Here is a 21650-nt window from a genome sequence, read left to right as displayed (position 1 = left end):
CCCCCTATTGAGGATCAAGCCCGCAACCAAGGTACATACCTTTGACCAGAATAGAACCCGGGACCCTTCAGTCAGAGGGGCCAATGCTCTATCCACTGAGCCAAACTGTTCAGGGCAGTGTGTCTTTTATATATATATATATATATATATATATATATATATATATAGAATATATAGAATTTCAGAGAGGAGGGGAAAGGGAGAGAGAGAAAGAAACAACAATGGTGAGAAAGAATAATTGATTGGCTGCTTCTTCATGCTCCCCACTGGGGATCAAGCCTACAACCCAGGCATATGCCCTGACAGGGAATCAAACCATGATCTCCAGGTTCATATGTTGATGCTCAACCACTGAACCATGCCAGCTGGGCATTTTTTTTAATCCTCACCTGAAGATATGTTGAGGGAGAGGGAGAGGGGGAGGGAGAGGGGGAGGGAGAAAGAGAGGGAGAGGGGGAGGGGGAGGGAGAGGGAGAGGTAGGAGAGGGAGAGGGAGAGGGAAACATCCCTTTTGGGGATCAAACCCAAAACCTACCCTGTTTCCCCGAAAATAAGACAGTGTCTTACATTAATTTTTCTTCCAAAGTTGCGCTAGGTCTTATTTTCAGGGGATGTCTTATTTTCGGGGAAACACGGGTAAGTATGACCAAGATTGGCTATCACATTTTTAAGGTATATAAAAAGAATTTCCTTGTTTGGGTGGATGTTTTTGTTTTGTTTTGTTTGGCCATTGTTCATTTTGTTAGTGGGGGTAGGTCGGGGTGAAGTGATGCTGTACTGGCTTTACTCTGCTGTCCTAACCCAAAGGTCCCTAGCCTTGGCTGGTCCACACCTCTCCTCTCCCACCCCACTATGGACAAGAGCTTAGCAGCTCCCGTCCCCAGCCCTTTCAAGTTCCTGGGGTGAGAGAGGCCACAGGACTAGGCCTCAGCACATAGTGGGCGTTCAGCCCATGGTAAAGAGGGAATGAGCAGGGAGTGTTTCATGAAAACAACATCAGAGGAACCTCATACGCTTCACAGGAGAGGGCAGGGCACCGAGGTGTGGAAGTAGGAGAGATAGGCGCAATGATAGGGGACAAGGCGGGGGAGTGCCAGTTGAAGGGAGGAGAGAAGCTGGAGAGGGAAGAAGCAGGGCCTAGGCATGGAGACTGGCCTGGGGCTGCCTCTTGGTGTGATCAAAGCACTTAGCTCTTGTCTCTGGACTCGGAGGAAGAGTCAGGGGCAGGCATAGGTGGGGAAGCCTGTATCCTGTCTCTCCTCTCCATATCAGCCCCTCAGCCTTTTCTGATTGCCTCACTCCCACTGCCTCCCTGTCCTGGTTTCCCAAGATGCTCAGTGGTTGAGTGTTGATCTAAGAACGGTTCAATGCCTGGTCAGGGCACATGTACAGGTTGCAGGCTCCATCTCCAGTGTGGAGCATGCAGGAGGCAGCTGATCAATGATTCTTTCTCATCATTGATGTTTCTATCTCTTTCTCCCTTCCTCTCGGAAATCAATAATAAAAAATAAAAAAAATTTAAATTAAAAAAAAAAGAAAGCACTGGCTGGATTGGCTCAGTGGCCCATAGACGAAAGGTCTTGGGTTCGATTCCAGTCAAGGGCATGTAGCCCAGTTGCAGGCTCGATAACCGGCCTGATTGGAGCACATGCAGGAGGCAACCAGTTGATGTGTCTCTCTCATCGATGTTTCTCTCTCCCCCTCCCTTCCACTCTCTCAAAATATCAATGGGAAAATGCTCTCAGGTGAGGATTAACAACAAAAAAGAGTCACAGGTAAGGCCTCTACCATGACCACACGAGGTATACTCTCCATCACAGGTTACATATTAACACACCACAGACATGCACCTGGTCACACAGTCACGCAAAAACATAATTACACTGTTGTATACCATCACCACACACTAGCACAGTGACACACGCGATCGCAGGCACTCTTGGCACACTGTCTGGCTCCTGCTCTGGGGCCCTGGCCTCTGATTCTCCTGAGAGCTTGCCCTGCCCCCTGGTGGCCACTCCCCAAGCCACTGCCCTTCTGGAAGGACCCTAACTATCCACCCCCTTCTGGGCCTGATTCTGCCCAAAGGAAAACGTCTACCTTTGAACAGCCTCTTCCCTCTGACGGGCATTGTCAGGCCAGCCCCCACTGAATAAGAGTAGATCAGCTTCCCCCATGAGACGGTGCTGAGAGGCAAGGCCTTCTCAAATAGGGTGGCCACCTCTCCTGGTTTGCTTGAGACGGAGGGGTTTTCCAAGACTTGAGAATTCAGTGCTAAAATCAAGAAAGTCCTGGCAGAGTAGGACTAGTTGTTGATCCTATTCTCAGGCCCATGTGTCTTCAGAGCGGCCTCTCCTAAGACTGGACCCTTCAGACCCTCTCCAGATTGGCCCACCCCTCAGACTGGCCTCCCAAACAACATCTCTTCAGCAGCGCGTGCCAGACCAGCCTCCCTCTGAGTGTCGTGTCACACAGGCCCTCTCAGGTCCACTCCCCTTCACATCAGCCTTCCTCACCAGAGTGACCCTGTCAGAGAGAGTCCCCTCGGGCCTCTCTCCTCAGACTGGCGCTCTCCCCCTCCCCAGTTTCCTCTCTGCCTCTGCCCTCCGCCAGGAGAAGGAAGGGCGTAAAGGTCACCCCCACCCTTTCTGCCCCCAGGGCTTGAGCCCCGCTCCCCCAAACAGGCGCTACCATCGGAGGGTCAAGTTCAGTAGCTCTGGGCATAGTGAACATGCGGGCCTCAAAACAGAGACACAGGTGCAGGGTGCAGAGCTGGGGACTGGAGCCAAACATTCCGTTCTGTCCACGTGAGAGGGAACTTCCTCAGAGTCCCAGCCTCCGGAGTGAGTGAGCTCAGCAGCTCAGAGGCTACTCAGGAGGAATTCCTGCCTAGTGTCTCCCGACTACCTCCCTCCCTCCTGGCTGGCTGCTGGGAGGCAGATGGGGGGTGGGGGTGGGGACCTTCGGATAGAGGCCTGTCCAGGAGCAGGGCTGAAGGGCAGGCAGGTGGCCGAGAGGGGGCAGCAGAAGCCAGTACAGCCCCCAGTTCAGGTCAGAGAGGCACAGTGGCCACAGGCTGGGGCCTGGACGGACCAGCGCAGGAACACACAGAGGAAGGCAAAGAGAGGGAGTGACTGACAGAATCACAGAGACACAGAGACTCTGAGATGGTGATGGACACAGAGACAGAGGGAGAAAGGCAGGAAAAGGGAAGATTGAGAAAGAGGAGCAACAGAGAGGCAAAGACGGGATAGAGATGGCTAGAGAGAGACAAAGAGGACAGCTGAGATAGGAGATGGAGACAGAGATAGAGACATAAGGAGAGAAACCCAACAATGGGGACCAGAAAAAGACATATTCAGAGGTAGGAACGGGAGAGGCAGAGACAGAGACAGAGATAGGAATGGATTCAGAGAGGATAGGATGGGGCAGAGACAAATTCTAGGAATGGGGCATAGAAGGGTGGGGGTCCCCATTCCCAGAGCACCTAGCGAAAACAAGGAGAACTTGTGAGCTGAGAGGCTGGGCTGCTATGCACCTTGGGCCTGGGATCCAACCCTTCCCCAGCAGCCCTCGCCAGCAGTTTCAATGCTCAGACTCAGTCTTCGCTCCAAAGGAATGATGTCTGTACTTACCCCAGCTCCCCAGAACCACCATGGGAAATGCCAGGTGTGAAGGGCAATCAGAGGCAGCAGCAGACAGCAGTCAAGCCCCTCTAAGGCCAGCAGCCTCTGGGAGGCCAAGGGCAGGACCCCCAGGGAGGGATCATCCAGGCCCAGGCCAGGTCTGGTTAGAGGCACAACACTGGCCTTCCAGCCACCTTGAGGCGTGAGAAGGGGCTGGGGGCAGGGAGATGCCCCAGTCCTCCTTTCCATCAGCCTCCAAGGCTCCAGCAGGCCCCCTCCCCTCCTCCTCCTCCTCCTCCCCAAACCCCACATAATTGCTTTCCCATGTTGCTAATGGAGGCCAGATTGCTGATGCCCAAGCCCTGGGTGGGCGGCTGGTGGGTCAGGGTTGACCCAGGCCCTTAAGGCAGGAAGGCAGCACAGGCCAGAGACCCCCGAAGGCAGCCCCGTTACCTCGAGGACAGGGAAGAGGGAGGCTCAGACCCATCGCCAGGATGCAATGTCCTTGGCGAGAGTTGGTGGTCCCCGTTCCCTCCACTGCTACTGGCCTGAGGTTCACACCTGGGCCACACCTCGCAGGGACCACACACACACAGGCAGAACTGGGGGTCTAGGGTACAGAGGCAGGTCCACAGCCACTCATCAGATGTTCACCCCGGAAGCTTCTTTCTGTGAACAAGGAGCCATGTGCTCCTAACGCTGGGGCTGTGCCACTTGAGGAGCCACAGGCCTTTCTACCCTGACATCGGGCCTTTGCATCCGTGGGGTCTCTCCTCTAGTCCTGTAGGAGAGCCAGTCACCTCACATGAGCCCCTCACCAGGCCCCAAATCCTGTCCAGCCCGGCTCATCAGTCCTGAGGACCATCCCAGGCAGGCCCGCGAGGCCAGTCAGGAATGCCCATTTTTGAACCCGTCGGAGGAAAAGGATTTGAATCCGGGTGGGGAGAGGTGACAGGGGACTCGCAGCTTGGAGGGCCGTGTCCGTACCTGCTGGGGGGCAGTGTATGCCCAGGTTCACTGCACATGGCCTTGATCCCACTTCTCTCGTTCCAGCCACTCAGAGCAGAGCCATGCCTTGTGCCCCAGACCCGGGCTCTCGTCTCACACCGCCCCCAGCCAGCCAGGGGTGCCCACCCACTTGGCCCCCGCCCCAGGCACTCTCCGCTAAGCCTCCACAGTGAGGAGGCTTCTACCGGAGGGGCCAGACCTGACCAGGCCTTTGGAAGCCAGGAGCTCTCCTCTTGAGAAATCAAGGGACCCAGGAGCCCCAGTTTGGGAACAGGAAGGGTGTGGGGGCAGGCTGTGGAGATGGACGGGGCATCCTGTAAAACCAAAGCCCGATTGCCCCGGGCTCGCCCCGGGCCCACACCGAGGCCTCGCTGCGATCTAACCCCGGGTAAACCTGCCCTCCACACTCCCGGTCCTGAAGCACAGGTCTGACCCCCGGTCACATTCCAGCGGCGCCCTCATCTGCCCAGGCCCAGGACGCCTGCACCCTTAGCCCTGTGGCCTCTGAGCCCCAGGCCCGCCCCGCTGGAACCTGGGGACTGTGTCTCCTGATGCAGGGCTGACAGCCGCGCCTCCTTGCCTCTCGGCCCCAAGTGGGTCACGCCCAGGCCTGGGCACTCATGGAGGGCAGCTCTGGAGATGACCCTGGACAGGCTTCTGCCTTGCCAGGTGCCAGGAGCTTCCAGGACCTGCCTCTCTCGACCCCTCATTCCCCCACACACACGGCTGGCCCTGACCTCCAGGGAGCCGTACCCTACAGAGCAGCAGTCCCTCCCGGCCTGTAAGTTCCTCCTCCTCCAGGCCTGAGAGGAGGGTCCCCGGAAGAGGAAAGCCCTCCCAAAGCAGGTCTGTTCCGAGGACTCGTGAAATGGTGACGTTTAATGAGAATCCCCCCGCCCCCCCGCTCCCCTCCCCTGTATATACATCTATAAAAAATTCAAATACAGCAAGTTACCACTGAGTCAGACTAGGAGGGACCGACGGGGCATTAAATACTGTGGGGTCGGAGCAGGGAAAGGGAGGGGAGGGTTGTACAAAACGGGAATAGAGAGGGTGGGAGACTGAAAAGTATGGGCGCTGGGGGGAGGGGGATGGCTGGGCCCCCCCAGTGTCAGGAGCTTATAATCTGATGGTGGCAACAGAGACCCTGGGACAGACAGACAGGAGGCTGGAGCAGGAGGAGAAACGGTGGGTGTGAGGGGCTCCCCTCAGACCCCCACGGGCTCCTGGGAGTCGCTGGCGTTGGAGGGTCCAGCCCGAGGGGGCAGGGTCAGGGTGAGGCGGTCTTTGGTGGGTGGGTTAGCTGCGTGGCCCCCCTCCTCTGAGGGAGAGTGGAGGGCCGGTGGGGGGTGGGAAGGGATAGGAGGTGGCAGGCCCGGGCCCGCCGGGGTCTCTACAAATTGTGTCTGAAAAGAACGCAGAAGGCCCTCCTGCCCGTGTGCAAAATAGAAACCGGGGTCCGCGGGCTCCGCTCCGGCCTCCTGCCCCTCTGCAGGCGCTGGCGTGTCCTCACAGGGCGCCGGGCTCTGGGGAGACAGGGCGGGGCTGTGAGGGACGAGGGAGGGGAGGGCTGGGCTCCCCCCCCCCCCCGCTGACCAGCCTCACGTCACTCACCAGATCAGGAGGCCGCTGGCAGCAGCGGCAGCCAGGGCCAGAGTGACGGGGACCCTGGTCCCAAAGGGTGCAGAGGGTCCCCCGCCGCTGCCCAGCTCCCCGGTGTCACAGATCTTCGTGGTGGGCGGGGGTGCCAGTGAGCTGGTGGTGCTGGTCGTGGTCTCTGGGGAACATGGGGGAAACTCAGGGCAGGGCCAGGGCCGGAGATTCCTGACTGCTTCCGGCATCACACCAGCACCAACTCCCCCTCAGATCGCCCCTGCCTCCCCCGTCAGGCAGATCCTGGTTCCCCAAAGCTTAGAGATGATCCCTCTACCCAATGGCCTCCACCAAGAACATCCAGACAGCAAGAACCAGGAACAACCCGGCCGGTGTGGCTCCGGGGTTGAGCGTTGAGCTATGAACCAGGAGGTCACAGTCCAGGGCATATGCTGGAGTTGCGGGCTTGATCCCCAGTGCGGGGCATGCAGGAGGCAGCTGATCAGCGATTCTCATCGCTGATGTTTCTATCTCTTTCTCCTCCTTCCTCTCTGAAATCAGTAATACACACACACACACACTAAGTGGCTAGATTATCTCTGAATGCATAATATGGCCACTCAGAGTGTGTGTGTATGTGTGTGTGTGTGTGTATTTGAGGCCCAGAACATGAATTTGTGCATAGGTGGGGTCCGGCCAGCCTGGCCAGGGGGAGGGGACATGGGCAGTTGACTGGCCTACCTGCTATTCGAACTCCTGGTCTAGGGGACAATTTGCATATTAGCTTTTTATTAAATAGGATATACACTGAGTGGCCAGATTATTATGTGTTCAGAGATCATAATAATCTGGCCACTTAGTATGTGTGCATGTATATGTATGTGTGTGTATATGTTTACTTACTTATTTATTTTTTAAAAAAAGAACCAGGAACAGCAGGGGCTGGACAGACAAGTGGAAATGTGGCAGCCACAGCTGAGGGTCAGAGGGTCCAAGGCCCAGGAAGAGTCGGAGGGAGCAGGATAGAGCCAGGCAGCAGTGCAGGCTGGGGGTGGGGACAGGCTCACCGGGAGCCTGGGCCTCCGTGGTGAGGTGTCGGGGCTCCTCAGTCCAGGGTGTGGCGTGGGCAGCCACGCTCCAGTCGCTCCAGGTCCCGATCTCGTTGTCCTTGGCTGCCACCTGGATGATGTACTCCTTCCCAGCGTAGGCATCCGTGATGGTGTGTGCTGTGCCATCGGACAGCTCCACCTGCAGCCAGACCACAGGGGTGGGGGTGGGGGTGGGCGGTGGGAGGGACCCCTGGGAGTCAGGAGAGTGAGGCACCCCCAGAGGAAGTGAGAACGCTTCTGGGGAGAGGAGTGAAGGCGCCCCTGGGAGGAATGAAGACTTCCCCGGAAGGGTGAGGGGACATTGAGAATATTCCTGCGGGAGAATAAGGACTCCTCAGGGAGGAGGCCCCTGCGGGGAGGATGGTGGGAAGGAGAGGGAGGAGATCTGTAGGGTGACTGGGAGCACCCCTAGGGGAGAATATAGGGGAACTCTCATCAGAGTTTGGGCTCTGCTGTCACCCCAGCTCCGTCACAAACCCCAGCCTGAGACCTGCCCTCGGCGCCAGCCTGGAGGTGACGGGGTGAGGAAGGGCGGCCCTGTGCTGCCCGCTCCCACCCAGGAGCCGTTTGGAGGAAGGTCACACACACAGGGAAGGAGCCAGGCTGCCTCAGGCCGATTCCAGCTCCGTTCCCTACCAGCTAGGTGATCAGGTTACTTGACTTCCACAGGCCTCGCGGTCCTCATCTGTAAAACGGTGTTAACGACCCATCTCGCAGAGTTGTAATGAGGACTCACGCACATGGGAAGCACCAGACTTCCGTCAGCTCTGTCACGGGTTCCAGCGCACCAGTGCCCAGTGCACCCACCAGCCTGGCCCCATCTGGCCTCCCCTGCGGAAGGCCTCAACGTGGTTATGGCCCTGCCTGAGGCGGAAAGGGGTGGGGGCAGCTCCAGGGTGGCAGGACAGCAGAACAGCTGCTCCGTTTCCTCCCCGAGGCATCACCACCCGCCCCCGCCCCAGCCAGCAGGCCTTATCAAGCAGGTCTCCCCATCCCCACCCTCCGGGCCGGCCTGCCTGTCCAGCACCCCTCCCAGGCCCAGGCGGAGCTCTGGTTCATCTCAGCGGCACCCGCCGCCTCATTAAGCGGCCTCGTAAACAGGGGCAGCCGGTGGGGGTGGCGGAGGAGGGGGCTGAGCTGCTCTGGGCCACGTCTGGCCTCGGGGCTTCTTTGGTCCCCATTCGAATCTCCTCCTACCCCCCAAGTCCCCTACATCCCACCCTAGAAAACTGGGGTCTGTGCTACCTGCCCTACGAGGCTGTGAGCACATGCATGTGTGTGCATGTGTATCTGGGTGTGTGCAGCTCAGTCCAAGTGAAGTGGGAAGCCCCCTCCTATTCCCTCTGAGCCTGTGGCCTGAGGCAAGAGGCCCTGGTAAAGGTCAGGGTCAAGGCCCAGATCTGGGCTTAGTAAGCCCTACGCCCAGCTCTGGGAGATAGGTGGGCCCCCAGACCCTCCTCTCCTGGAGTTGGGCCCCAGTTCCATCTCTGGTCCCCAGTCCCCTTTGGCTCTGCAAAGACTCCCTCTGGCCGAGCAGCCCCAACTCCTTCAGCTCCACCTTCCTTTTAACCAGACTCAGCCCCCAAGCCCCTTCTTCAACTGCCTCCCAGACCTCCACATCTGCCTTTCCCCAAAGGGAGAGCCATGGGGAGCAGGTCACATTACCCCTTGGTGGGCCCATGGTGGGCACCATCCCTCTAGGAACCTGTCCCAGAAACCCAATGCCCTGCAGCAGCCACAGCTCCTAGGCCTGGGCCCTTCTTGTTAGGTTGTCGCTAATCCCTTAATCCACCTCCTTAAGAGAATGGATCTTCAATTGGCAGGAATTCCAGTGGCTGGCGTTGGCCTCGCCCCTGAGTCCTCCATCCAGGCTCCTGGCCTCCCTGCCCAGTGAGGGCCAGAGCAGAAGACACTGGGAAGGGAAACCCAAGCTGGGTCCCAGTATGTGCCTCCCCCCTTGTCCATGGGCAGACAGCCCCTGCCAGGCCTCACGGTGCCCATGGATTCCTGGACTGCATCTCTCATTTCCTCCTGAAAACCCAAGTGATGTTTTCCTCTGCTCTCCCCTCCACCCCCTCCACCCCCAATTATACATACACCTGCCTCTCTCTAAGATCAAGAATCCGGGAGAGAAGATCCTATTCAGAGAAAAAAACGCAAGTTCAAAAAAAGCCATACATCTGGCCAACGGCAAGGCCAATGAGACGTGGAACAGGGCTAGCACGTGCCACAGGCCACGCATATTCGTGCCACTGAGCCCCACGCGTGTTGCTCTGCCCACCTCCGCGTGGGGTCGACCCTGGCCGTGGTGCGAGCCAGTGCACGGTTCTGAAGTGTTCGTCACATGCATGCGTGCAGCATGGTTCCTCCTGAGGACCACGTGTGTGTGTGCATGTTCCCGTGTGTGCGGTGGGCAGCATGCCAGGCCCACTGCAAGGCGTGTGCGCCGCGACGCGCGCGGGGCTGCTGCCTGTAGCTCGTTAGCCGGGGAGGGGGGCTTGTGAAACTAGACCCTGGTTATTAGCAATGCATTAGGCTCGGGCAGCTGGCCAGGCGGGAGGGACTCCGGACTCTGTCAGGGAACATGTGAGCGCGTGAGCAGGCTTTGTGGGGGCCAGGCCTGCAACCCGGGACAGGCATCCTGGAATCGAATTACGCACTTTAAAGGCTAGCTGGGAGGGGGGGCTCGAGGAGATGGGGCTGGAGCCTGGTGGATGCGGTGGGGGTACAAGTTGACCCCCATGGGGCATCCTCCCAGTCCCAGTCTTAGCACATGGACCTCATGGGCCAAACATAGCGCCCACAACCCTACAGACCCAGGGCTCTCAAGGAGAAAGAACCTCAGGTATGTCCCAAACCCCCTGTCTGCTCCCCAGAGCGCTCCATCATAGCTTGATTAACATCCCAGACCACAGCCTGACCCACACTATCCCTTGTCCATGGCTTAGTTCCCAGCCCAGGCCATCTTCTGACCCATAATCTTAATCTTGACCCCTAAACGAAACTTGATTTTGGAGTCCTGACGCTAGTCATGGCCTGAACTCACACCCTGCACCACACTTGACTCCACTGCCTAATTCTGACCCTTTGAGCCCATCCTTGAGTGAGTCCTTGAGGACGGGACTGTCCCGGATGCCGGGCCCAGCACAGGCCCAGAGACTGGGCCACAGGATAAGAGGTAGATGCCCGATCAGGGCCGAGAGCCAGAAGTCAGGAAGCTGACTGCTCTGCCTGCCATCTCCCTTCCGGCATCTCTCTCTACAACCCGAGGGAGCCACAAAGACGGACAGACGTGTTCTCATCTCACCGGAGCCACCAGGAACCCTCAGGGCCTTAGAGAGGACCCCTCCCTCAGCTCCACCCCTCCTCCCAGGCCCGCCTGGAAGCTTCTCCCCTCAGAAAGCCCCTCTGGCGGCCCTTAGGCTTCACACCGACCGTTACCAGGGGGGACACAGGCACTCGGGTTCGGGGTGGGCAGGGGAGGGCACTCACATGCTGCCACTGGTCCTGGATGAGGGGCCGGTAGCGCAGAAAGAACTTGAGAGGGAAGGACTCGGGGTCGGGCCAGGTGGAGGGGGTCTGCCATGTCACCTCCAGCCGGCGAGGGTTGTTGGGCACCGGCCGGGCGACCACGTTTTCTGGAGGATCCGGCTTCACTGTTCGGGAGACATAGCTTTGTTACCACACGGATCTCTGGGAACGACCCGGCCGCCATGTCCGCCATCTCACGTCACCAACCACTGTCGTCGTCATCTCGGTTGCCCTCTCTCTTCTCTGTTAAGTCTGGCAACACCATTAATAGCCAGTTCATTCCTTTCACCTCACGTGACTGTCACTCTAGTCACTGTCACTGGCTCGTGAGGTCAACATCCCGAATTTCACTCCATCATCCCCACCCATCCTGATGATGACCTGTATCCCCATTACGAAGCCTATATGGTGGTCCTGTCAGCACCCCCATCGTCACCTGGATCACCCCCTCCTGCACTGGCATCATACACTCCCCCTCAAAAGCCTGGATTTTCAAGGTTTCCTTTTCCAAACTGAGACACCGCCTCCCTTAGAGGAGTCTGTGGGACAAGGTTGAAAGAGAGTCCACAGGTGTGCAGATCTGGGTTGGAGGAAGGCTGAGGATTTGATTGGGAGCATAGAAGGGCCCAGCTCATGTAGAAACGGTCTGCCTGGGGACCCAGCCATGGGGTGGGGAGGCAAGCAGAGGGCCTGGCTGGGTCTGGCTAGCAGTAAGAGAAGGCGAGAGGTCTGCCCGGGATGGAGCAGAGATAGGCAGAGGGTCTGGCTGGGATGGGGGTTGGGGAGAGTGCAGTATCTGTCCCACTCCTGTCTCCTGTTCTGACACCTCATTCATCACAAGCCGTAAGGAAGCTATTAGTGTGTGCGTGGGGGGCTGGAGGCTGCAGCTGCACAAGGGTCTGGCCCAGCCCCCCCACTTCCCCCTCCTGGATGCTGTGGGAGCCAGAGAGATGATGGGAAGAGTTGCTGGAGAGGTCTCTCGGCCCCTGCAGGTACCGGACACTCACTCTGATGTCTACAGGTATATACACATGCCACGCATATATGCACACGTGTGTGTGTGTGTGTGTGTGTGTGTATACCATACAGACCTGTGCACACATGTGAGCATCCCACCAATGTTCATATATACCTGGCACATGCCCACCCACACGCTCCCACTGAAGCAGGCAGCAGGCACCCCCTCTTCCCACGTACCAATGGTGAACTCGTCGAAGGTGATGGCGGTGGCATTGTGGCCCAGGGCGTTGCTGACGCTTATGGAGACCTTGTACTTGATGGTGGAGAACAGGTGCAGGTAGCGGATGTGGCAGCGGTTCTTGAGGGCCGGGTCCTTCTCACAGACCATAACTTTGGAGCCGTGCCTGGGGAGGGGGGAGGCCCAGGCACCGTTACCAAAACCAAGGGTCAGATGGGGCGGGGGGTGGGGGGGAGAGGTCAGAGGTCAGGTTGTCACCGGGTCGCAGGTGTGTCTACTCACATCACAGTCACGTTGAAGGTGTTGGGGATGTAGGTGGGGACGGGCAGGTGCCAGCTGCAGTAGAAGCCCTTGGGGTAGGTGTTGGAGCGGCAGCTGAGCACGGGCTCCCGTGGCGGCACTGGGGTGAAGACAGCATGGTCAGGGCATGCGTGGAGCCCCCCCAGTCCCCTGGACTAGGATGGGGACAGGTGGGCCCCAGAGCCCCAGCTCCCCGCCTCCAGCCCATCAGCAATGCCAGAGGTTGGGGCGGGGGGACTGTCAGCGAGGGTCTGAGGCTTCCCAGGCCACAGAGAGCCAGATGTTTAATTAAAGAAAAACAAGGGCTGTGAGGAGAGCGAGCACCCCCCACCTGCTCCATGGAGGCGGGAACTGTGGGGAGCAGGGGGGCCGCGGGCCTCAGCTCATCAATCACAGGATGGAGGTGATGTCTGGGGGAATCAGACCATCCCCATCTCCTGCCACACTGAGTCCGTCCCCAAACTGTGGGACAGAGGCCAGGGGGAGTCTGGCTGCCGGGATGACCAGGGTGCACGCCCTGGATTAGACACCCCAGGGCTTCCTCTCAGAAGAGAATGAGAAACATGAGGACAGGACTAGTGGTTCCACAGGAAGAACAGCATTGGGTGGCTGCCCACACGTGTATCTGTACATGTCTGCATGCATGTGCTTATATGTTACATGTATGACACAAACAAGTGGCCTGTGGTGGGATGTAGATACACGTGTAGGAACACCTATGTGCATGGCCCTCAGTGTGCCCACATATGATTGCACACATGCATTTGCCTATGGAGAAGAAGCTGCTGTTCCCTCGGTGGGGATCTCATGCCAGCCCTCGCCCTGGCTTCTCCGTCAGACCCTTTAAGAAGCCTTTACATGGTCAGCAGCTGTCGTCATTTCGAAATGGGGAGGCCCAGAGAGGGAGAGGGACCTGCCTGGGGTCACACAGCAAGTCACAGCGGGGACTGTACCCCTGGCTGAGGACACCACCGACATGGCCACACAAGTACACTCGGGACCTCTTTTCTGCTATCTAACCACACTCTGCTGCCATGAGCACTCAGCCCAGCTGTCCCGCCCTCAGGCACTGGGTGAGGCGTGAGGACAGCCGGCTCAGGTTCCTGGAAGGAGGCAGCTTTTGTGATCTGACCCAGGCAAGGAATGTCCTCAGCGGCTCCGGGACACTGACACCTCCCTGCCGTGCCCCTCCCGCCCTCCCGGCCCCTGCCTGACAGGTGGACAGGAAACAGGAGGGGGCAGTCCAACAAGCCGGGGGCCAGGAAGGGAAGTGCCTGTCTGTGCTTGCTGCGTGGCCATGGTGACACATAGGGTGCACGTGACTGGGAGTGACTCAGTGTGACTGTGTGTGCATACATGCCTGGCATGTGTGAGTATGTACGCATGTATTTGTGCTGACCCCCTAGCGCACCATCTGGCTTTGCAGCAGGAGAGGTGAGGGGCTCCGGGAGGCATCAGGGAAGCTTCGGTGTGGCAGGTGGAGCGGGCAATGCTGTGGGCACAGGCAGCTGCATGCCCCAGGCCCGCGAGGGAAAGCCAGCTGAGCCCCCACGAGGGGCAGCCTGCATTCTGCTCGCTGCTGTCGGCCTCCCCGGGAAGCCTTCCTGGCCCTGTGTCCATCTCATGTCTGTTCCATGTTCCTACTGTGCGCCTCTCGTATCCCTTCCCTATCTGCCCAGGGGCACGAAGGCGTGGGGTGGGGGTGGGGTGGGCGGCCAAGGACACAGGAAGTGCCTTGTGGGGGCCTGTGGGCCAGGCCCGAGTTGGCAGCCATCCCAGGAGGAAAGGACATTCCGAGGTCGGCTGAAAAGCTTCCACTCCTCCCTTCTGCCGCCACCCCCCCTCACCCCCAGCTTCAAAGGAGAAGGGCGCTGGGGGTGGGGGTGGGGTGGGGACTGAAGCCTGCAGCGTCAGCTCCCTGCCGCCTGGGACTCTCTCCGGAGGGCAGAGCGGGCCACGGCACTGGCCTCCCAGGCCCCCTCCCCCGGCCAGCCTCCCCACTGACCGGCCTCGACCACTCCTCAGACCATGGTCCCCCCTCAAACCAGCCTCCCCCTCACACAAGTTTCCCTCTCTCTAACTGGGCAGGTCATGGAGGAGGGCTGGGGGGCCAGGCAGGGCTTTGTCTGTCATCTGGCTATTCCTGCCTGGCCCTGGGCCCTGAGTAGGGAAGGGCTTGGGTTTCCTGACAGGGACCAGGTTTCTCAGAGGGAAAAGGAGGAAAGAAAAACAAAGAAAAGGAAGAAAAGGAGTGACTTGCTGCAGCTGGAGCCCAGCTGAGGGGCCGGGTGGGCGGAGGTGGGGGTGCTGCGAGAGACCAAGTGTGAGGCTGTGGGACAGTGTGCGAGCAGGAGGCCTGCTGCGAGTGCAGCTTTTCAAGACGGTGCAGCCGGGAGGCTGTGTGTGCAGCTCTGGAGAGGCTTCGTGTGTGTGACGGAGGCGCTGGGCAGTCGTGGAACTGTGTGATTGGCTGCGCGTGGGACTCGGGGAAAGGCTGCTCGAGGTTGAGACTGCCTGTGTGTGTGTGTGTGTGTGTGTGTGTAAAGGCGGTGCAGGGGGCAGCCTGCAAGTGCGTGTGTCAATGTGCCGCCGGGTCTGGGGCACAGTGACAGCAAGACTGCATACCTGAGACACTGCCTGCAAGATGGGAGTTTAAGCCTGAGTCTGTTTTTCAAACTGGGTGTGGGAAGGTGCCCAGAGCTCTAAGTGTGTGCACATGTATGAGCTGAGCACTGTGTGAGAGCGTGCTGGGAAGGGCTCACATGCACACGTATCTTATGAGCTTAGGCGTGTTCCTGATGCCCAGGCATCCTGGGCTGCCTCCTGCGGGGACTCCTGAGATGCCCGAGCGATGCTGTCCAAGTGGCAGCGTGTCCCCGGGCCCCACTCGGGGCTCCGCGTGCGTGCGTGTGTGTGCGCGTGTGTGTGCGTGTGCCCTCGCTGGCCCGGGCTTTGTTTGTTTTCCTCCTAATTGGCTTGTTTTTCCATGTCCAGCCCACCAAACCGCATGTTTTTCCTCTCATCTCGCCAGCCCGCCTGGGCTGGAGCCCCCGGCATGCACGAGGCCTGCCTGAGGCCTGGAGAGGAGGAGGGGCAGGCGACCCACAGCCCTGGCCAGCCCAGATCAGGCTGCGCAGGGCAGGGCAGGGCAGGACCCTTCCAGCTCCAGCCCTGCCCAGGCCCTACCCACACTCCTCAAGGGCCATGGCCTGTCCCAACCTCATCTTGTGGCATCCCTTGATACACCCCAACTTCTGGACTCCCAAATGCTCCCCCCTCCCCACCTCCACCCCCACCTCTCACAGGCTGTGCTTCCCTTCCCAGCCAACAGTGCTGAGGGCAAAGTAATGCTGAACCAGGGGGTCGGGAGCTTCCATCCTGACCAATCGAACACAAATGATAAAAAAAATAAAAAAATAAAAATAAACTGGATAAGGAACTGTCCAATTTAAAGTTGGCGGATTAATCTTTGATTTGTTTTAGCTTAAAAACAGAATGACACTGCATCAGCGGTGTCTGGTAAACAAAAGACTAAAAGGGAACCCTGTGATCCTATTTACTAATGGGGGGGGGGGGGAGCCTTCATCGTCTTGGGCAGGAGACTCCTCGGGGCTGTTGGTGGGGATCAACCTGAGGGCAGGAGGGTAGATCAAGAGAAAGCAATCCAGGGATCAGTCTGATTAAGAGTACTTTCAACAGAATATTTTATTTTATTGTTTTCTTTAAGCCTCACCCAAGGATATTTTTCCATTGATTTTTAGAAAGTGGAAGGGAGGGAGGCTGGGGAGAGACACAGAGAGAAACAGTGATGTGAGAGAGACACATCAATTGGCTGCCTTCCTCACATGCCTCAGCCGGGCAAGGGATTGAGCCTGCAACAGAGGTATGTGCCCTTGACTGAAATCGAACCCGGGACTCTTCAGTCCATGGGCCAATGCTCTATCCAGGGCTCAACAAAATATTTTTATAATCAGGTTCCTGTGGAAATAGAGACTTAAAAATCATGTATGTTTAGGATAAACATTAAATAATTTTTGTTTTGAATGACCCACAAATCAGGGGTAAATTTGTCCTGTTCTCTGAGTGCTGGCAAGAAGGATAATTTGATATTGAGTGTTGCCAAACCCAGTCTCTTGTTACTAATAGAAAGTGACTGAGACAATCATGATTAATGTCCCCTATTCCTCTGGCCAGCTCTTTAGAAGGAAATAAGGCAATGGGAGATAAGTACCTGTTACGAATGCCACAGCCAATTCATGGCCAGCTGTTCTCCGACAGGCAGGGCCTGGGAGTGGTCAGGACTGTATGTGAAAGGTCTGGCAGCTGTGGGCATGTCCTGTGTGTACGGACTCTAGTAATGACTTCTAGACCAATTCCTTCAAAGAAGAACAAGTCATCAGGCATGGGGGCCCCGTGTCACCAAGGCCCAGCCATGAGTGCCAGCCTTGTCCATCCTGAAGACTTGTGGGAAACCAACTGAGAAGTCAGGAGTGTGAGTGGCAATGCCAAGTTGGCCTCATCCTTCTTGCTTCACACTCAGTACATGCAACCTCCCCACCCCAACCTCCAGCAAGGCGCTGGGGGCAGGGATGCGGGGGGGTGGGGGGGGTGGGGGGGAGGCTGAATTCTCCACTTGGGTAGGTGGAGGGAGACTCCTCTAGGCTGGCCCTGCATTTCTAGATCTGGACAACAGGGGTCACTCCACCCCTGGCTTGCAACTAAGCTGTGTGGTTAGGAAAGCTGGCTCTAGAGTTTAAACATATCAAACAAAGGCTTTTGTGAGGAAAGGAACACCCCCACCAAAACATATTCCACCTTCCTCTAGCCCTACTGGTGGGCCCGTGTTTTAGTGGAGGACCCGGAGCAGCCCTTCAATCTAACGTTCCTCGTGGTTTTCCACACCAATCTCCTGACAGGGCCAGGGTCTGCTCCCCGGACCCTCAAGCATCTCCTCCCCTCAGTAGCTGCCCGGGAGAGTAAAGACACCATCTTTGGGGGCGGGGGGGGGGGGCATCACCCAATTGGCACGAGGCCAGAGAAGCTTGAATCATTGGCCCAAGGAGAAAATAAATAAAGCTGTTTCTGCGTAGTTATTCTGTCCATGAGAGCCTCGAGCTGGGATCTCGATGCTGACCCTCAGCCACACTGATAAATTCACCCTTCCGACTTCTCCAGAGTCTTCTGGGACACCCCACTCACTCACCGGGGCTTCCCTCTACCTTCCTGCTGGCTCCTCCTCCCTTAGTGGCTCATTTCTCTCCATCGGCACCTTGTACCGTGATCGTCTTCGGGGTTCATTCTCTTCTCTCCACATCCCACAACCTCTCCCTTGGCCATCTCATCCCTCCCATGGCCTGAGTGCTGACAACTCCCTAAATTGCCGTCTCCAGCGCAGGTCTCTCCCTTGAATCCCAGACCATTAGATTCACTGGCGACCAGCCACCAACTCCTGGTTGTCGCCCAAGGACCCCATCAAATGTGTCCACAGCAGAGATGGATGGTGCCACAGACCCCTCACCCATACGCGGTGCTTCTGCAGTTAGTTGCCTTAAGAGCTTTCTTTGGCCACCAAAGCCTGCATTGCCTGCGGATGCACCAGCCAAACGTGCTGGAGAATGAACAGCGTCCCCACCCCCACCCCAGGAGAACCCCCCACCGAGGATGGGCAGGAGTTGGCGTGTAAGCACCCAAGCTCCCTCAGCCCTCTGGCAGGAGACCTCCGAGGCTCACGTTCTGCCTGGGCGGCCAGAGTTCCCCCAGTGGATTAAGCTCCAGCAGCCCAGACTTGGTGGCTAGTAACATTTTAGTGACTAACTGAACATCCTATCATTTTCCCATTCCCCTAAGGTGTTTCCGTCACCTGACAAATAAACTACTGGCATATGAGTTCTCACCCTGGGAGCTGAGTCTAGGCAAACCAAGAGACACTGTCCAAACGGAACGTACTATCCTCTGCTCCAATGGACCCTCCTGCTGTGTCTTTGTTGCAGCGATTGGTACCGGCCAGTTGTCTTGACTCCTCTTACTCTACTCTCTTGTCCCCACCTCCACTCCTTTCCTGGGCCTCCCCCATAACTATACCCATAGAACCCCAGGCTCTATTTTCCTCCGTAAGGCTCTCATGGCCATCCCCTGAGAGCATACAGTGGAATGTGACTGCTCCCGCTCTGAGCTGTGACCCCGGGATTACTCCCCACCAGGCCCCAAATGGGCCATGACCTACCAGCCCTCCTCTACCCATCTTGACACAATTACAGGATTTCAGGATCTCAAAGACTTCTGGGTTTCAGCGGGGGAGAGATACATGTGCAAAATAGCCAGGGGCTGGACTCAGTGGGCAAGCCTTGGCTCAGAGGTCAGAAGAACAGGCTGGGATGGAATCAGAGGGCCAGGGCCAGGATGTGGCAGCCCTCCTCCCCTCTCCAACAGGAAGGGACCTTGATCTACGCCAAGGGTCTGGGCCTCACTGACAACCCCTCTGAGTGAAGCAGGAGATCGGGTGAGGGGTCGGGAGCAATACTTACAGCCCACATGGAGAAGGACCTGGTGGCGCGGGTGCCAGGAGTCACGGTGGAAGCAGGCGTAGAGGCCGCTGTGGCCCAGTTCCAGGCCGCGGAGCACGAGCTGAGAGCCATTGAGCAGGTCAGGGGCCAGGTCCGTCCCGTTTACCTGCCACATCACAGCTGCGTCCCAGTTGGCTGTCCCACATGGCAGAGTCACGTCCGAGCCCAGGCGCTCGTACTGCACGTGGGGTGCCTCTGTGGGGGCGGGGAGGACACAGAGCAAAAGGAACAGGTCACAGCCGTGCCCGGAGGAGAGCCTGTGAACGTGCACGCGTGAGGAGTCCAGGCCAAGACGCTCTGGGTCTGACGGTGTGAGTGTCTAGGGGAGATGAGGAGTGTGCAGAGTGTCTCCAAGGCTGTGCAAGTGCACAGGTACGTGAGTGTCTCCAAAACTATATGAATGAGTGATTTTTGTCTCTGTGTATATGAGAGAGAGAGAGAGAGAGAGAGAGAGAGAGAGAGAGAGAGAGAGAGAGAGAGAGAGAGAGAGATTAAAATTGTGTAGAGTCCTGGGAAGTATTTTAGAACTCAGTGAAAACCCAGTTCACCTCTAGTCCCTAGGTCCTTTAAAAAAAAATTGTTCTGACCCCATGACCCTAAAACCCTCTTACCACCAACAGGCCCAGCCCCAGTCACTGACATCTGCTACCCAGGCAAGCTGGAGCTGAGGGGCCCCATTCCTGGACTCCTTTCTCTGTCTTTCCCCATCTGTTTCTCTTCCCCATCCTTATCTCTTTCTGTCTTGCCTTTCTCTCTCTCTCCCCCTCTGGCCTTCCTGACAGGCCCCACCTCCCCACCCCAAGCAGACATCCAGGGCTTGGGCAGCAGTAGAAGGGAGAATGGGCTGGGTGGAGGACAGGAGCCCTAGGGAACTCCTGGCAGCTGTCAACTTCACGCGGCAGGAACTGCTTGGGGTGGGGGTGGGGGAGTGCTGGGACTGAGGGAGCTCTCTGACCATTCCTCTCCTGCCCCCAGGAGGGGCCTGTCGGAGCCAAAAGCAAACCCCAGGCCTGGCCTCAGCAACCCAGGCGTGATGGACAGAGCCCAGGAGACTGGAGTGGAAGGGTGGGAGGGAGCACCTGTCGAGAGGCAGCGCTAGGTGGGGGGAGGCATGTGGGACAGAGAAGTCCCAGACACCCATCCACAGACACCAGCAGAGAAAACAGGCACGGAGAGCCGAGCCCGGAGATGCAAATCTACTCTCTGCATCCTGCCCCCCAAGTCTGGAAGGACAGATGCTTCCCTGGTCTCAGCCAGCTCTGTGGAGTGAGGGTAAGAAGAAGGGGGGAAGGGGAGGAGTCTGGGTGGGGGGGCTGCGGGATCCCTCGTTAACACTCGCTCAAGTCTCCCCTCAGAGAGCCACCCCACTGAGTGAGGAAATTTTCAGAGGCAGCTCCTGTTAACGAGCCAATTAAGTTGGGCCAGTGGCCTCTTAATTAGACTTGTTAACACCACCAGGACCGCAGGGGGCAGGGATCCCCCTATGTCACCAGCCACCCCTTCCCTCCTTCCCTCCGTTGCAGCCCCCGCCCCGTCCGGCTTTTCTCTGTGCTGCTGGGACATCTGTCCCTGTTTGTTGCCTCTGTCGGGCCTCCCTGTGCTGGGGTCTCTCCATAGCTCCAGGTCTCTCCCCCCCCCCGCCCGCTGCTCGTCTCTGTCTTGCCCCTCTCTGAGCCTCCCCGTCCGTCCCTGTCGGAGGAGAAGGAAGCAGGAAACCCAGCCAGCCCTGACCATTCGTCTGTGGGGCCTGGGACCAGCCGAGCAGAGGATGAACGGGGCGGAAGGGCGGCGCCTGGGGGCCTTGGAGGCCACAGCTGTGAGGCTGGACTAGAGACTGCATGGGGGCCTCCCCCTGACCAGAGGCCCAGTGTCCAAGGCTCAAGCCATAGAGCCCCCCCCCAGCCCCCAGCCAATCCACCAGCCCTAGCCATTGAGCCCACTTCCATCCTCCCTTCCAAAAACCTGGAGCTTCCAGGAAACATGCCAAGCCCCTCTCTCTGCACCCCACCCCCCAGCAGAGACTCTGCGTCCAGCTGCCTGAGGAGGAGGCTGAACACTGACCGATGGGGAGGGGGAGTGGCCATCACGGTCCCAGCAGCAACACATCAACACTGACCAGCAGCAGCTCAGAACTAACATGGACCCAGGATGGCCCTTTAATCTGGGGGGGGGGGGGGAGGTGGGAGGGCAGGCACAGCTATAAGGTGAGGAAACAGGAACCCATCTGCACAACCCATGCAACACCCTGTCCACCTCCCAGAGGACATGGAAACACAGCCCAACGACAACTGACGTCAGGGCAGGACAGGAGTGAAAAGCGACAATGTCGGAAGACAACTACAGGCAGAGGCAGAGGCAGAGAGGGCAACGTGACATGACAATCCCACGGTGCCACCCTGCTACAATCACACCACAATGGCAAGACGCACAGCCATGCAACCAAACATGCTCCAAACATGGCAGTGATTTAATCCTTTGTCTCTGGACAGCTCTCCCCACCACCCCCATGGGTGTCCCTACTGATGTGCTGTCCATTTCAGAAATTAAATCAAGCAGCAGGGGGAGGATGAGGTTCTTGGCCCCGACGCGGTGACAAATGCTCCAAAGGAATCAGCTGTGAAAAGGTTGTTAGAAGCCAGGATGAGAGACAGAGACAGGATGAGGTCATGGACGCAGAGAACACAGAGGGACAGAGCCGAGGGCTCCCTCACACCTGCGCACA

General features: G+C 58.0%; 1 protein-coding gene across 4 annotated transcripts in view; it reads right to left on the bottom strand.

The window, feature by feature from the left end:
• Positions 1-5498: 5498 nt before the first annotated feature.
• The window catches only part of CNTFR (ciliary neurotrophic factor receptor), a 40630-nt gene continuing 24478 nt past the window's right edge, over positions 5499-21650 (bottom strand). For all 4 annotated transcript variants that reach the window (XM_036433512.2, XM_036433510.2, XM_045580045.1 and 1 more), the window contains 7 exons: positions 18890-19123; positions 12348-12465; positions 12065-12231; positions 10829-10992; positions 7295-7475; positions 6249-6411; positions 5499-6160 (listed from right to left, as the gene is read on the bottom strand). In XM_036433512.2, the coding sequence (XP_036289405.1) occupies position 6160; positions 6249-6411; positions 7295-7475; positions 10829-10992; positions 12065-12231; positions 12348-12465; positions 18890-19123 (1028 nt within the window). In that variant the 3' untranslated portion in view covers positions 5499-6159. The remainder of the gene's footprint in view (positions 6161-6248; positions 6412-7294; positions 7476-10828; positions 10993-12064; positions 12232-12347; positions 12466-18889; positions 19124-21650) is intronic.

This window comes from Pipistrellus kuhlii, unplaced genomic scaffold, assembly GCF_014108245.1.
Source record: "Pipistrellus kuhlii isolate mPipKuh1 unplaced genomic scaffold, mPipKuh1.p scaffold_m20_p_12, whole genome shotgun sequence".
NCBI lineage: Eukaryota > Metazoa > Chordata > Mammalia > Chiroptera > Vespertilionidae > Pipistrellus > Pipistrellus kuhlii.
This window is presented reverse-complemented; position numbering and strand designations above follow the sequence as displayed.